This window comes from Schistocerca nitens, chromosome 2 (assembly GCF_023898315.1).
Source record: "Schistocerca nitens isolate TAMUIC-IGC-003100 chromosome 2, iqSchNite1.1, whole genome shotgun sequence".
NCBI classification, from domain to species: domain Eukaryota; kingdom Metazoa; phylum Arthropoda; class Insecta; order Orthoptera; family Acrididae; genus Schistocerca; species Schistocerca nitens.
The window spans coordinates 963855953-963874212 of NC_064615.1; the positions used below are offsets into that span (position 1 = coordinate 963855953).

The 18260-nt window shown below is 40.8% G+C and overlaps 1 protein-coding gene across 2 annotated transcripts in view; it reads right to left on the reverse strand.

Annotated features, from left to right (window-relative positions):
• LOC126237284 (uncharacterized) overlaps window positions 1-18260 on the reverse strand; it is a 182527-nt gene that overhangs the window by 60370 nt on the left and 103897 nt on the right. For both annotated transcript variants that reach the window (XM_049947230.1, XM_049947229.1), the window contains exons 4-5: window positions 5098-5217; window positions 4872-5016 (exon numbers count right to left, since the gene is read on the reverse strand). In XM_049947230.1, coding sequence (XP_049803187.1) covers window positions 4872-5016; window positions 5098-5217 — 265 coding nt within the window. The remainder of the gene's footprint in view (window positions 1-4871; window positions 5017-5097; window positions 5218-18260) is intronic.

An 18260-nucleotide genomic window follows, 5' to 3' on the forward strand; every position in this document is an offset into this window, starting at 1 on the left:
AAGACTGCCTGCAGTGGTATTGCTTGCATTGGGGACTCTGTGTTCCAAGGCTGATACAGTCACTATGAAGGTCCAACAGCAACCTCAAGAAGTAGCAACAAACAGGGGTGTGGTGAACATCTCGATGAAGCACCTATGGAATTGAGAAGTTGGCTGAGGGGCACTGCTGTCCCGCAAGGAAGACAGGTCTTCAAAGCCTAGGGAATAAACCCCGAGAGAAAATCATACCAACCTGAAGACATTTAGGTGGCAGCCCCACGAAAAGGGCTAATCTTGTGCCGTACCCATAATGTTGTTGAGGGACACTTTATTTACTGGCAATTCTAACAATGAAGTCTTTTGCTACCTGCAAAAACCAGGAATGAAAAGGGGACAATAGTTTTACCGTAAAATATAATTTTAAAATCATGAGATGGAATGAAACGAGGATAAGCAAGACTGAATACTTACTATGTATACTGAATGAAATAAAAATAGATATTGTTTCAATAGCATTAAAAAATGAAGGACTTGAAACAGACTATGACATTTTTACTTTATGCAGATGACTCTTGCTTTTGTGACTGGATGGCAGCAGCACATGACAAACTATGGTCTAGGTACTATTGAGAGGACAGTAGGGGATTACACTGTTTGCAAGAGAGAAGATGTGTGAAGTAGTTGGTCTGCAATTTGGGAGACATTCATGTAAGGAATCATGAGTGTGATTTGATGCATTTTGTGTACGTTATTTCTTTGTTAAATGAAGTAAATTGTGACTATATTTAAAGAAGTTAATTACTAACAAAAATATGTGAACTGAAATGATTATTGTTATAATGGTGCCAGCCGGCAGCTTTCAGTTTCTTTCGATAACTGCTATTGTACAATAATCTATTGTTAAACAGACATCAAGGAGGAAAAACTGGACAGACTTAATGTAACAGTGAAAATTTTTGTATTATTTTCATTTTTTCAAAGACTTATTTATAACAAAATCACTTTTCATTACATTATTGATAACAGAGTAACAATTACTGATTCTTGAATTTCATGACCAGCAATTTATTGTAAGCAACAAACCTATTTAATATTTTCAACACACTCCCAAAAGAACTAGTAACTGAAGAAAATATAAACATAAAAGAACATGAGAGGTTTTTGAGTAGTTTGTTATGTGTGTTAGTTATTGGTAGTATTTGCACGAATGATAGTAATTTTCAGGGAATTTTGACCATAAATTTGATTGAATTAATTTTTCATTGCATATTGCTGTAGGAAAATGTGGTATGAGCCTTAACAAGAGTATCAATATGAATACAGGAAAAACACAGAAGTGATATGTTTACACAGGTGACTCAAGGTATAGTAACCAAGAGATTTAATGTGCAATCAGGATAGTTAATTACGGACAGTACATCTATATACCAAAAGGCATCTTATAGTGTGTGGGGAAGGGAACTTTGTGTATCACTGTCACCCCCCACCCCCAGTCTGCCTCCTTAGCTCAGTGCATCTGACTGCCATGCAGCAGGCCAATGTTCGATTTCCAGCCATGTTGGAGATTTTCTGTGCACTTTGGGACTCAGTGTTGTGTTATCATCATCATCATTATTATTATTATTTCATCATCATTGACACACAAGTTGCCCAGTGTGGTGTCACATGAAGAGACTCGCAATTTTGTGGTCAAATTATCTCAGGTGGGGTCTCCCAGGCATCAATGCCCCTTTTACTATTCCAGTCACAAATTGTTCATGGAAAGAATGATTGTTGACAAGGCTCCATAACAGCTCAAATCTATCTAAATTTTACCCTCATGGTCGTTTTGTGAGATGTACGTAGGAAGTATCAATACATTGGTTGACCCTTCTAGGAATGTATACTCTCAGAAACGTAACAATGACTCACATCATGATGCAGAATGTACTGTATGTGCGACTTGAGTTGTCTGTGCTTCTCAGGGATATTTTCACATTTACTAAACTAATCCGTAACAAAATGTGCTGCTATTCTTTGGATCTCCTACATTTCGTCTAACAATCCCATCAGGTATGGATCCCATACTGAGGAGCGATGTTCAAGAGTAGGTCAACTGTGGATTTGTAAGCTACCTCCTTTGTGTGTGGACTACACTTTCTGTCAATTCTTCCAATGAACCTCAGTATGGCATCTCTGTCTTACCTGCAACTAGCTTTATGTGGTTGTTCCACCTCAAATCACTCAGTGCAGATGCATGTACTTTATGGATGCAACTGCTTCCAGTGACTGTTCTGCAGTTGTGTATTCATATAATAAGGGGCCTTCCTCCCGATTTATGCAAAATAAGTTACATTTGTTTAAAATGAGGTTCAATTGCCAGTGTCTATTCTCTGCATTTCACTACAATTGTGTAGTGTAGAGAATTCTCTGTATGCAACAGCATTATCCATGCAAGGCCTCATGAAACTTTTGACATTATCCAGTACATCCTTTACATATATTATGAAAGATAATGGTCCTTTAGTGCTTCCTCAGGGTACACCAGAAGTTCCTTTTAAATCTGAATATTTCTCTTTGTGCCAAAAAACACACAATGTTTTTGTTTCTTAGAAATTCTCCCATTCAATCATAGAGCTGACCTGATAGCCTGTAAGTTTCTATTTTATTCATTAGATGGCAGTGCAGAACTGTACTGACCACTCCAGGAAAGGAATGGAAAAAACCACAAAAATGTTTTTGAAACCTTACAAAAAACAGTAAGCACTTTGAACAAGAATGACTACATTATTATTTATGGCGAAATTAATTACAGGCTGAGAAATGTCCCAGTACATATTACGGGGAATAACGGAGGACCTGTTTCAAACACTCAACAGCTCCTTAAAGATTTTACAAGCCTCACTAACTTTTGTGTTATTAACACACATTCCAACCATAAATAAATAGTCAAAACAGTCTGGCCAGACCAAAGATGGCAATAAGTAACAGACTATTTTCTGGCTAATTAGGAAACAGTCTTGAAACAGAGATGTGACAGTATACAGAGAGGTAAAAGATGAATTGAATAATTAAGTGATGAAGTAAAGGAGAGTTAAGATCTGCAACAAAGTGGGAGAATATCAAAACCAAAATACGAAAAGGCCCATGACAGTTATTTGGATACAGAACACAAAGAGAAAGAACGCAAAGAGAAAGAAGAAAAAAAAGTACTGAAATTATGATATAGACAGGGTGGTTAAGTAGAAAAAGGTTAAATATCTGGGGTCAACAAGAAAAAACAGATCAGTACAAAAGAATGACAACAGAAGTGAAGAAACTGTGCAGGATACTTGAACGTGAAAACTGGGAGAGATTCATTTCTGAAATAGAAAATAATGTTCACTGAAGACAAGAATCTGCGCATAAAATGATTTACAACAAAGATACAAAAGGTCACATAAACATCAAAGTGATGAATAAGACAATAGCTGAATTAATGTGGGCAAAAGTGAATGAAGCAAATGGAAATTCAAAAGATGATGATGTAATGGTTGAGAGTAGGAAGAAACTAGCCCAGACAGAATAGAAATGACAGAATAAGAGTATGTAATAGGAAAAAAGTGGGAAATCAGTAAATACCAATATAAACTCCAAAATGATTGAATACGCATATCTTCTCTTATGAAATTTAAATTACTTCTCTTCATTAACAAATGCTACACAATAAGGACTTCCCAATGACTAGAAATAGGATATAATAATACTGTGTTTATAAATGAGTACTGGAAGCACTGTGAGAACTGGGGGTGGTGGGGGGTATTTCTTTGTGTTATCTTCAAAAATATTTTTATCCAGAGCTGAACAATAGACACACCATAATTTAAAAAAAATATCCTGCTGTAAGATCAGAGTGGAACTGGGAAGGGTAGGTTCTGTCTGGATAACACACAGATCAGATAAATAATGGAGACTCACATAGAGTTCAACAGAGAACAACATTTGATGTTTCTATACTATGTGGAAATACATTGACAAAGTATGCTACATCACTTAATAAAAGTAATTCAACATATTTACAATGACTCCAAAATCAACTTTAGTGGAAATGAGAACATGAAAGTGAGAACAACTCTTACGTTCGAAAATGGCTGCGCTTTGACTCCTGTTTTTTTAAAATACCTATCTTGAAAACATACTGAGACAATGGTCAAAGGAAACAGTTTTACACTACAGTCTTAACAAACTAAATTATTGTCTGGCAAGTGAATTTCTCATTGCTTATGGTTGATGGTGAGAACCCCCCCCCCCCCCCTAAAAAAGGGCTATACATTAAATATAGCTGCCAAAAGCCATAATTTAACAATTTAAACTTGAAAAAATTAATATCAAGACCTAGTTCTACAAGAAATTGTATAAAATATTAAAATATCAGGAAACTGACAGTATTTACCAAGCAACTGAATTCATTTACTATCTCCTTCAAAAACAAAAAAAGGCACACTGGGAACAATACAAAGATTCAATTGAGCAAGTTGGCCAACATCTAGAACAGTGAAAAAAGCTGAAAAAAACTGAATAGGGGAAGAGAAAGCAAGCTTTTGCTGACAGCAACCTCTGCTAACGATGAGCAGAAAAAACATTTGTTTTCAAAGCCTGTAAAGGGTAAATAAATGCCCATTACCAATAGCAATGTTTTACAAATAAGTGGAAAATTTCAGGTGAAAACTTTTTCTAATTTGTAATACACTAATGACAGAAAAGAAAACAATAATAATAACTGTTATTTAACAGCAGCTGCCAATGAAGATAACCAACCAATTCAACATCTCTTACACAGGTTGTACTGCTGTTTGTGAACAGCAAGATATAGACAACTTCCATCAGCAATCAGCCAAGGCAGTGTTAATTCATGACATGCAGGTAAATCTCACCTTTCACTTCCATAAACATATTTTCTAGTTCTTCAGTCCTGGATTCACTTTCTTGCAAAGAAGACACTTCCTTCAACCATCGTTTAACAGTGGAAATCTCATTATCTAGCTTAAGTTTTTCAGCTTCTAGATCACTGAAACAAATCTTTTCAAAAATATAATGTATTAATTGAACATCTATTTCCCTCTCAGTACCAACAAATAGAAAGCTGCAATTTATTCCCACCTCAGTTTCAGATTTTATTCTCCGAGTCTGCAAGCTGCAGAAATACAACTTCTGGATATAGGATGCATATGCGATCTCAGATTTTTCTGTGAGTGTCATAGCTTTTGGCTTGGGTACCACCTAAAAAAAATAATAAAAAAAAATAAAAATAAAATGTGGGGGCTACCGCACTGAGGGATAAAATTTCAAACCACTTTGAGCACAGAACTAACACTCTGTAATGATAACATTAAAAAAAATTGATATTCTGAAAACAACAAGATCTGAAGCTAACAATACCAGAGAAGGAAAGTTGCTACTCACTATATAGCGGTGATGCTGAGTCATGATAGGCACAACAAAAAGATTCACGGATGTATAGCTTTCAGCCATTAAGGCCTTTGTCAGCAGTAGACACACACACACACACACACACACACACACACACACACACACATGGTGAGTAGCAACTTTCCTTCTCTAGTATTGTTACATTCCATCCTAGACATGAAGCTAATAAGGAGACTGAATTTTATATGCTTCACCAGCATCCAATACGTCCCTGGGAAAGCCTTGTGATACTGAAAATACGGTAGTGACATGCTACAGAAGTCTTGAGCTTTGAAAAGTTCTTTACAGTTAACTCACAATGACAGCTGCACAGCCTGAGGTTTACATCAAGCTCCAGAAATACCCTGAATATACACGCCTTAATATGAGGGCTATTCAGAAAGTAGGGAAGTTTTGACATTAAAAAAAAAAAAAAAAAACTAAGTACAAGAAAGACATTTTATCATATACATCTAAAAGAGCGACTGACCTACTACTTTTCCACATAGTCACCAAACATTCAGGCACTTATCATATTGGTGGACAAGCTTTGAAAGACCATCACCATAAAATTCTGCCACCTGAGACTTCAGCCAGTGAGTCATGCCCGCCTGGATTACGTGTCATCATCAAAGCGCTGTGTTGCAAGCCAGTTCTTCATCTTGGGAAACAAGTGGAAGTCGCTTGGTGCAAGATCGGGACTGTAGGGCGGATGAAGGAAAATTTCCCATTTGAATGAATTAAGGAGTTCTTTAGTGCAGTTTGCCGTGAGAGATCAGGCCCTGTCAACAAAAACCGTATCACGTATCACAGACCACACACACAACTTGTGAGATTTTTGATTGCAGCACACATTTCAAATTTGAATATCGAAAAAACCAGACGTGCAGAGACATTCCCACTGTCACTGATGGATACCGACTGAGCTGCCGAGCACGTACATATCAAAATATACGCGATCGGCGGGTACCTAGTGACGTCACACAGAAACATTCCCTACTCTCTGATTAGCCCTCGTAAAAGAAAATACAAGGGTGTATTTCAAAACTGTAAACAGTAGCATGCATCCCTCATACTGCACTATTGATTGTATTTTTATACAGCCTCCTCGAAAATTTATTTCTCTATTGTTTTCAATAAGATAAGCACAATTTTGTACACGCTTTATCAGATTTTTTTACTTTTATATAAAAATATATGTCACATGGTTGAACAAGTGGAGCACAGTTCCAAGAAATCACTTTAATTGTACAGATTGGCGATTTCTTGTCATCCTGAAAGATTTTGTCGTATAATTCAGGCTGTGCTTTTCTACCCCAAGAGTCAATAATTAACAGAAACCATTCTTGACCCACATAAGACTTGGAACATTGTTTGAGAAAATCAGTATACAGTTCTGTCATTAGCTTCCCAGATTTGGAAGCCATTCCAACATCTTTCTAATTTTGCTCATATTCTTTTACTTTTTTTTTTTTTTTTTTTTTTAAACTCAGGGACCAAAGTTACTGGTTGTCTCTTGTAAACAAACACTTGACGTAGGTTGTTTCCAGACAGAGTGAGTGTGTATTGAGCAGTATATGTATGCATTACTTTATTCATGTTATCTCTCTTGACAAAAATAGTTTTGCTTCCTTTGACAGCCAGTCCTGTTGTACACCGACTGATACTGACATCTTGGAAGGAAAAAACAACCGAAATTGAACATTTTGTCACAGAATCATAAAAATGGAAAGCAAAATGAATTTTAGAATACCTTGCAATAAATACCAGCCTGGTCAATGTTAATAACAAAAGCTTTGTTGAAATTCGTTATCAATTTTAACGTCTAGGTTCGAAAAGTGTCTGAAGCAGCCAAGGTTTTTTGATCGTCACTGCTTCTTTTCTTGAAACAAACATTGTCACTTTTCTCTGACGAATTTCGTGCTTATTTTTGAATCTATGAACGCATCTGTCACAAGTGTAAATTCAAAATCTGTGAACTGTTGTGCTGCTGCTACAGCCCACTGTTGTAAATTCCTTGTCACGATTTGCTAATTATTCTCTAAGGATTCAACAAAACGGTCACTCGTCCAGGACTAATTGCTGTGTACTTATCAAACTGATTGCCTCCTATTTTATTTCTTCTTCCCATTCTTATTATATTTGTAGTTTCCACATGGGGTGAGCCAATGCTACATTAACAATGTTAATTTTGTAATCCAAAGGAAGATGGTCTACTTCTCTTGCTTTCTTTTCTTCTGGTTCACATTCACCAGATGAGCTGTGGTCTTCGTAGTTTTCGAAAGGTTCACTTTCACAGTTTTCATGTCTGTAGCATGTTAATCATCAGTCGTAAGTATTTCTTCAGCCAACATTTCCACATTCTGTCTGTAAATTTCTTCACCTATTAACATTGCTTCAAGAGAAATTGTCGTCGAAGATTCTGATGCAGTCAAATTATTTGCAGCAAGTAAGCTTTCATTTTAAATATCTGCATCTTTTAAAATCACCTTAGACGCTTCACTGTATAATGAATCTGCAGCTTCTGATACTTTCACGATGTTTTCACTGGCAGACATTTTTAATTCACAATATTGTAAAAATTCCAATAATATTTAGCAGTACAGAACACTACAATCTCTGCAAGAATCAGGAATGAACAGGCACTGTAGCAGGTAAGCTCATTGTCTGACAAGTTCTGTGAGGGCCTTAACACTTCCCTGACAGTCTGACTGTATATACAGTAGAGTAACAGCTATATTCTGCTTTTCCACGAAGAAACTGGTTCCTTGAATTTACAATGCATATTTATAATCTTTCCACAACTTATAATATCATCCAATTTTGTAGTAACATTATAATGACAGAAATTAATGATTTAATTTACCTCCATTAAAATGCATTTTGAAACTATTTAACATTTTAAAAAGAAACTATTGACAAGTGTAATTCACATTTTAAGTAGCCTGTGACAGCCATTTAATAAATAAAATAAAGTTATTTATAATTTATTGATAACAATTTAGGTCAATAAATTTAATTAAAGTTTTTATAATTTTTAAACAATTAAGAAAACAAAATAAAAATTGAGCGTGCAGGTAGGATCAAACCTGGATCGTCTGTATGACATTCCAGCACACTTCTCACTGAGCAACTTCACCTGTACACCTGAATGCCACTTCTGACCATATATTAGGTGATTATGAGCTACAATTAAAACTCTAGAGCCCTTTTTTTTTTTTTTAAATTTTCTGGATAGTGCCTTTAAGACTTCTTTGAGTGGACACCCTTGAGGTATACTACCAACATTCAAAGTCTCATTCTGAACTGAATTTCTGAGAGCGGGAGGTCCCCTTCAAAGTGCTCTATTACAGTAACATCTAAAAGTAGTTGACATCCACATAAAGCAAATTCGAAGCAACTTATTGTAGGAGCTCCTTCAACTATGACAGCAAGTCAAATGAAAGCAAAAAATGGATACAAAACAATGAAAACACATAGTTATTGTAATGGTTGTGAAAACTCTCAACTTTTCTGATCAAATTCAGGTACTTTGTAAGTGCATTTAGCACAAGGGAAATTATACAGTACAATGACATCTATGTACCATGTCAATACATGAATAATATTAAAATTAAGTGTTCATCTGATGCTCCCTCACATCTCACACACAATTTATTCTACTAAAAGACCCATATCATGTACATTTACTTTAAAACTAAAGACAGAGTGAAGGCACAAAGCTGATCCCTGAATTAAGTTGCACTACTGGTCGACAAACTTCTATGAATCAACAATATTATCATTTACTGATGAGGTAAAATGAGTTTATATGCTCATTGCTACTAAATCAGCAGTAACCCACTGAAACAGACAGAAATGTTAAAGTTAGTAGTTAAATTATGTTTCATATCCCAAAAACTAGCATTATTTTCAGAATGAATCTTTCAATCTGCACTGGAGCATGCAATGTTTCGAAACTCCCTAGTACCGGTAAATCAACACTGGGTGCTGGATTAGAACCATGTCTTTCTTGGGAAATGTTGTACTTTACTGAGCTATACAGCACAAGACAACACGCGCTCACAGCTTCACTTCTCCAGGCATCTACCTCCTCATGACACTTGGGTTTTACACACAGGTATAGTAACAAGTGCTCTCCGTAAACAAGACCTTCAAAGCCTTAAAATTTTGTACATGGCTCAAACACCAACCACAGAATGAAGTCCTCTTGTAAAAATAGTAAACAGCCAATCAGCTGCAAATTGAGAAGGTTTATTAAAACCCCTTTACCAGGGTTTTAACGTTTACAAAAACGTCTTCTTCAGAGGGAAGTACAGACAACTGGATTACATATTGTGGCAGAGGCACGTTAAAATATAGCCAAAAGGCATCAATAAAATATAAAATTTCATCTCCATATTACATTAAAACATGCACAACAGGGTTGTTGTCACGTGATATTTCCTCAGCAATGTGCAGCAGAAGGTGACACTAATGACACCCATAGTATCATATACCTGTTTAATAATGCCCACAAGTAAATAAATTTCACAGCTGAAGTACACACACACACACACACACACACACACACACACACACACACACACACACACACACATACAAAATTAATTTTCTACATTTGTGGGTAGAAATTCACAGACAGACATAAAGATAACATGAGTAGCAGAATATCTGCCAGATCATGTTATCCAGATGTACACAAGAAAGCTGCATACAAAACTGTGGTACACAGGGCAAACAAAATTCCATTGAACGAAGAGGACAAGGAGAAATAATTACACATAATTAAGAAAACTACACTGCTAAAGACTTCCTCAGCTAAATGACAGACAAAATGTAGAAACAAATACCAAAAAGAAGGAAGCAATTCCTGGCTCCTTAGAAGGAAACAGTAACACAATTCAAATGTACGTCCAGCAGGAACTTTCAAATTAGGTACACTGAAAACATCACCTGTTACAAGCACAACCAATTCATAAAATCGGCAATAGCAATACCAATACACATAAACATTGGACACCTATTTGAAAACATAGATCTTAAGATACTTCCAAAAATGAAATAGACTTAATTGAGAAGCTGGAAATTTTTGTATCTCCATTAGAAGCAAGGGAGAGGGGGAGAGGAGTTCTCAATGACAAACTAGATAGTGAATCAGTAAATTTCTTTCAAAAGTTTCTCCTGTATATGATTACTGTAGTCATTACCATAAACACGTTCATTTTCTCATATACTGCACCCAACATCTACAACAAAACAGAATACAAACATAATCCATAATTCACCCGTCAATAATAGTAAAATAAATTTTATAATTACCCACATAAAATGTAACACCTCTTAGTGTATACAAGCTCTTTGTGAAACAATACTGTCATATCTCTGTAACATGTTTTGATTACAGAAGCAGTGTTGCTGGAAACAAATGCACTTGACAATGAGAATAAATTCTTGAAACATGTGTTAAGCATGGAAAAAAATACACAGTTGCTGTAGTTTTTCATTATTTAAATCATGAATGACACAGTTGCAGGCTTCCCAAATGCACAATAATTTTCTGAAACAGCCTTGCAAAATAAATATATACAGTATATACATGGGGGAATTTCGTTTGTGTGTATAAAATGTAAATCGACAAGAACTCTTCAAATTTAACTTCTTAAATAGGAAAAATATTTAAAAGCATGAAATGTGAAAGGTACAAAATCTTTCACTAGTTTATCAATTACTGTGGGGTAGCTGTATGTTTTTGGTATGTCTTAAGACACAGCACTTAACCAAGAAACGGTCATGATATGAAACTGCTCTGAAGACATACAAAGAAAAGATCTGAGATGCAAAAACAGATAACATCATCATGACAAAGTAAACCCTGGAGACTTGTGAGCCTTACGGAAATAGGTGCACATTATGACAGCCTCAGGTGTCAAATGGTCAGTGTCGCTGCTTTTGATATGGAAAGACTCAGGTTCAATTCCTGGTACCTCCTCCATTGTTTTCTGGGGTACGGAGGTCCGGTACAGGAATCACTCACCCCTTGTGAGGCTAAATGTGGAGCTGCTTGCATGAAGAAGGGACAACATTAGCAGGATTCATTTACTGCCAATAACGGGTGGAGGGATTGGTAACATGCTGATCACATGTCCCATGATCATACTGCCTAGTCGGCCAGTTGGAAGAGGCCTAAGGCCTAATCTATGAGTGGTGGTTACACTTACATTACAAATACATATTATAGTCAACCTGCCATATCAATTAAATGAAATTTCGACATATTTTCTGCCAGTGACTTCTCAATCCATAGCTGCTAGTGATACTGCACTGTACTGCAAGGATAATGGGATAATGAAGCCAAGAAGTGACAAAACTTAATAACCTAAAAATACAGCATTAAAAACTCCAGATGGCATGTGCTGAATATAAAAGGCCACATATTTGAGGCCACTGAAGTCAAGTTAAATTCATATGACAGAAAGTACATTGCATTTCGTTATAGAAACAGAAACCCACAAATGCAGTCAGTTGGGTGTTGACACTAAAAATACTTGATATGATTAACAATCATGGAGAATTTTTACAAAGGCTATGTAAAATGCTGACAAGACTTTTCACAATGACAGATGCATTAATTGATATTACTTCATATACATGTAACAGTAGGTTATCATAGGTACAGGAAGACTTCTTTGCCAAGCAAACTATTAACTACCACAATTTGTCTAAACAGAGACAAACATATACACAAGATAAGCCAAAGTCCAAACCCAAAGATGATCCACTACATTATTGTGGATAAGTGTTCATAAGCTTATGGTTTGGCTTTTCCACAGCAGTACACAAGCCAGCAAACTGACAATCAGAATTTTTTACTTTTCGGACTGTATTAAGCAGTGTGAAGTAAGATAATAGGGGAACTAATGAAAATACACTATAGAATGACCATGCAGTCAGCCAGTATATGGTAATAGTTTATTTAGTGAAAGACATATAAATTACCCACACATGTAATCTCACTAATAGAAACATCAGGCTGCATTAATCGCGTAAGGAAACTTGTAAAATAGCTGTTCTATTGAAAATTGATGGTGTAACTGAAATGTTGAATAAAATTCCTTAGGAATCTGACGGAGAATTTGAAGGCTTTCTCAGTGAGACAGGTCATGTGACACAGAAGCTGAATATTGCCACTGAGGAGACAAATACAATATCAATTACTGTTGCGAGGTTGCAAAATATAGACAAGATTTGCTTTAGACTGTTCTTTTGTTTTGTTTATTACTTTCATACGAAGCTTTTCTAGCAATAAAAGTATGTGAACTGAGAACTGTCTCTTTGCCTTTAATTTGGGGTCTGCTATGGTGAATTGAGTCAGTGACACTGCAGTTTTTTTGCAAAATAACCTATAATGTTTGCAACAATATGTAAAATAAGGGAAAGGCAATCATTCACCTAGAGTGGACTGATACACATAACATACAAGTGGACACTGAGGAGGCCACAGCAAGACTGCTGCAATGACATTTCTCAACCATTTGTCTGCACAGTGACAAGTGATATTGTGGATTAAGCGCGTGTGTGTGTGTGTGTGTGTGTGTGTGTGTGTGTGTGTGTGTGTGTCAAACTGCTGAGGTCATCGGTGCCTAGACTTACACACTACATCAACTAACTTATGCTAAGAACAACACATACACCCATGCCTGTGGGAGGACTCGAACCTTGGGCGGGAGGTGCCGCGCAATCTGTGACATGGCACCTCAAACCGTGTGGCTTGTGGATTAACAATAAGGATCCATCCAAAGAAAATTCACTTCACAATTTAATGGCAATTAGCAGTAGCAGAACGATTAAAGGTGAAATGACAGCCAAGCCATTCCTTTTAAGTATCGACCGTGAAATCGGAAAGTTAAAGACTGCAAGCTCTTGGAAAGGGTGAGAATTACTCTCTTAATTTTTACGTACCATGCAAGTGGCCATTTTGACACAGTGCAAGCCAGCCAGAAACTAATCCAATTTGACTTAGCTCTTTTCACAATATATAAACCTCGATAAACTTCTTTGCCTTCTCTACAGTAAAAAGTACCATAGGACAATAATAGTTATGTATACCGATTTCTTCATGTGAATGGTTATTAATAAATAGTCAATGGACATACTCTCATCTGCTCAAACTCTATTCAACACTAAAAAGTGAAGATACCAGAATGTGACAAAACAAGATCAACCTTAACATATCTAAAGAGATTACAGTAGTCCATCTGGCACCAAAATTATTTATGTAACATTTCATACTGCGGTATATGATTTTTCTTAATATAGCAACATATCAACTGTAATGACGAAGATGTTCATGGAGAAACATGATCTTAATTAGTAGTGTAGGAAGAACATCACACTGTGTGCACATTTTTTAGATTTATGTGCAGATTTGAAGGGCAAAATGGGTCGGTCGGTCGGTTTGGCGGATTAAAGGGACCAGACTGCTACGGTCATCGGTCCCTTAGTCCAAGTACTAAAAAAACACCCACAGAGAATAAAAAAGTGTAACAGAATAGAGCACAGACGATACAGAACAAGAGAAACTGAGACAAAGACCAGACAAAACGAACTAAAAGCACACAGAGTGTGACGGTGGTTGGCCGACCAGAGAAATAAAAAAGGAAAAGCCAACCACTTGAAACACATTAAAAAGTCAGTTGAAAACCGGAGGCCAAAGGCCAGAATCAACACAAAACAATAAGATAAAATAGAAACACTCAGATTAAAGAATAAAAAACCCCTGCCCGAATAAAACGTAAAACTAAGTCAGCCACAGCCGAGTCATCTGTTAAAAGGGCAGGGAGCGAGTCAGGCAGTGCGAACGACTGCCTGAGCGCAGCTAAAAACGGACACTCCAATAAAATATGAACCACTGATAAAACGGCGCAATAAGTGGCCGTGCGTAAGCCGAGTGTGCCCAATGCGCAGCCGGCAGAGGACAACAGACTCCTTGCGGGAGACCCGCAAGGACGACCGCCACACAGTCGTCGTCACCTTGATTGGACGGAGTTTGTTGGGCGTGGGCAGATTGCGCCATTCAGCGTCCCAAACCGAAAGAACTTCACGGCGTAAGACTGCCCGCAAATCAGTCTCTGGGAGGCCAATCCCCAGAGACAATTTACTAGTGGCCTCTTTCGCCAGGCGGTCAACATTCTCATTGCCAGGTATCCCAACATGGCCTGCGGTCCACACGAAGACCACAGAGCGGCCGCAACGCGCAAGAGTATGCAGGGACTCATGGATAGCCAGCACCAGACGAGAACGAGGAAAACACTGGTCGAGAGCTCGTAAACCGCTCAGGGAATCGCTACAGATAACGAAGGACTCACCTGAGCGGGAGCGGATATACTCTAGGGCACGAAAGATGGCGACCAGCTCAGCAGTGTAAACGCTGCAGCCATCCGGCAAGGAACGTTGTTCGGAATGGTCCCCTAGAGTTAGCGCATACCCGACACGACCAGCAACCATCGAGCTGTCGGTGTAAACAATGCCAGAGCCCTGATATGTGGCCAGGATGGAATAAAAACGGCGGCGGAAGGCCTCTGGAGGGACTGAGTCCTTCGAGCCCATTGCCAAGTCTAGTCGAAGGCAAGGGCGAGGAACGCACCACGGGGGTGTACGCAGAGGTGCCCGGAAAGGAGGTGGAACAGGGACGAGCCCAAGCCCGGAGAGAAGCTCCTTGACGCATACGGCGATCGGACAACCCGACCGGGGCCGACGGTCTGGCAGATGGACGACTGACTGCGGGAACAGGACACGGTAATTTGGATGCCCGGGCGAGCTAAAAACATGGGCAGCATAAGCAGCCAGTAATTGTTGGCGTCGGAACCGCAGTGGAGAGACACCTGCCTCCACTAGGACGCTGTCCACAGGGCTGGTGCGGAAAGCACCAGTGGCAAGCCGTATCCTGCTGTGGAGAATTGGGTCCAGCACCCGTAACGCAGATGGGGATGCTGAGCCATAAGCCAGGCTCCCATAATCCAGGCGGGACTGGATTAACGCCTGGTAGAGCCGTAACAGGGTAGAGCGGTCGGCGCCCCAGCGGGTGTGGCTCAAACATCGCAGAGCATTGAGATGCCGCCAACACGCCTGTTTGAGCTGCCGGATATGAGGCAGCCAAGTCAACCGGGCATCGAAAACCACCCCCAAAAACCTGTGGGTCTCCACCACAGCAAGCAGTTCGTCGGCAAGATAAAGCCGCGGCTCAGGATGGACTGTTCGGCGCCGGCAGAAATGCATAACGCAGGTCTTGGCCGCCGAAAACTGAAACCCATGCGCTACAGCCCAAGACTGCGCCTTGCGGATAGCGCCCTGTAGCTGACGTTCAACAGCTGCAATGCCAGTAGAGCTGTACTAAAGGCAAAAGTCGTCAGCATACAGGGAAGCAGAGACAGAAGTTCCCACGGCCGCAGCAAGCCCGTTAATGGCTATTAAAAACAGACAGACACTTAAAACAGAACCCTGTGGCACACCGTTCTCCTGGACGTGGGAGGAACTATACGAGACCGCGACTTGCACGCGGAAGGTACGACACGACAGAAAATTGAGGATAAAAATCGGCAGAGGACCACGAAGACCCCATCCATGAAGCGTAGAAAGGATGTGATGACGCCATATCGTATCGTACGCCTTCCGCATGTCGAAAAAGACAGCGACCAGGTGCTGACGGCGGGCAAAGGCAGCACGGATGGCCGACTCCAGGCTCACCAGATTGTCGGTGGCGGAGCGGCCATTACGGAACCCACCCTGAGACGGAGCCAGAAGGCCCCGAGACTCCAGTACCCAATTCAAGTGCCGGCTCACCAACCGTTCAAGCAACTTGCAAAGAACGTTGGTGAGGCTAATGGGACGGTAGCTGTCCACCTCCAGAGGGTTCTTTCCAGGTTTCAAAACGGGGATGACAATGCCTTCCCGCCATTGCGACGGAAACTCCCCCTCGACCCAAAGACGGTTGTAAAGATCGAGAAGGCGCCGCTGGCAGTCCACTGAAAGGTGTTTCAGCATCTGACAGTGGATGCCATCTGGCCCAAGAGCGGTATCAGGGCAAGCAGCTAGGGCACTGCGAAATTCCCACTCACTGAATGGAGCATTGTAAGATTCTGGGTGGTTGGTGCGAAACGAAAAGCTCCGACGTTCCATCCGCTCTATAATGGAGCGGAAGGCCTGGGGGTAATTCGCAGATGCGGAACTCATAGCAAAATGCTCTGCTAAGCGATTTGCAATGACGTCGGAGTCAGTACAAACTGCTCCATTCAGTGAGAGCGCAGGGACGCTGACAGGTGGCCGATAGCCGTAGACGCGTCGAATCTTGGCCCAGACCTGCGATGGAGTGACATGGAGGCCAATGGTGGACACATACCGCTCCCAGCACTCCTTCTTGCCTTGGCGGATAAGGAGGCGGGCCCGCGCACGCAGCCGTTTGTAGGCGATAAGGTGGTCTATGGAGGGATGTTGCTTGTGACGCTGGAGCGCCCGCCGGCGATCTTTAATCGCTTCAGCGAACTCAGGCGACCACCAAGGCACAGCCTTCCGCCGAGGGGACCCAGAAGAACGGGGAATGGCAGATTCGGCGGCAGTAACGATGCCGGTGGTGACCGATTGAACCACCGCATCAATGTCATCAGTAGAGAGAGGCTCAAAAGCGGCAGTGGAGGAGAACAAGTCCCAGTCAGCCTTATTCATAGCCCATCTGCTAGGGCGCCCAGAAGAGTGACGCTGTGGTAGTGACAAAAGGAGCGGAAAGTGGTCACTACCACACAGGTCGTCATGCACACTCCATTGGACAGACGGTAAGAGGCTGTGGCTACAGATTGAAAGGTCAATGGCGGAGTAGGTGCCATGTGCCACACTGAAGTGTGTGAAGGCACCATCATTTAACAGTGAGAGATCGAGCTGCGACAATAAATTCTCAACGATGGCGCCTCGACCTGTTGCCACTGACCCACCCCACAGAGGGTTATGGGCGTTGAAGTCGCCCAATAGCAAGAAAGGTGGCGGCAATTGGGCGACCAGTGCAGCCAGGACATGCTGCGAGACATCACCATCCGGTGGAAGGTAAAGACTGCAGGCAGTAACAGCCTGTGGCGTCCACACCCGTACAGCGACAGCCTCTAAAGGCGTCTGGAGAGGGACAGACTCGCTGTGCAGAGTGTGAAGGACATATATGCAGACGCCACCAGACACCCTTTCATAAGCTGCTCGGTTCTTATAATAACCCCGATAGCCACGGAGGGCGGGGGTTTGCATTGCTGGAAACCAAGTTTCCTGGAGAGCAATGCAGAAGAAAGGGTGAAGGCTGATAAGTTGGCGGAGCTCAGCTAGATGGTGGAAGAAACAGCTGCAGTTCCACTGGAGGGTGGTATTGGCCATGGCTGGGAAAGGCGTGACGGGACTGGGAAGGCAGATTACGCCGCCGGGTCACCTGCTGCCTCCGATTGAGCACCCGCGCTAGTGCTATTCATGGCGTCTGAGGGACCGCCGAGATCGAGGTCCTCAGCGGACGCCAGAATCTCCACCTCGTCCTCAGACGCAGAGATGGAAGGTTGCGGTGGGGTGGCTGCCACCGCGAGTTCCTTGGGCTTAGAGCTCTTCTTCTTTGGTTTCTCACGCTGCTCCTTGGGTTTAACTGGCTGGGAGGGCTTCACCGATTCAGTCTCTGGGACTGAGGAGGATCGTGAAGGCCTGCGACCAGCTGATTGTGGGCACTTACGCCACTGTCGGTTGTCAGCCTTCCCGCTGGTGGAAACTTGGGAAGGGAGGGACCCAAGGGACCCCTTGCGAGCGTGAGAAGCCGAAGAAGTTGGACACCTCTCCGG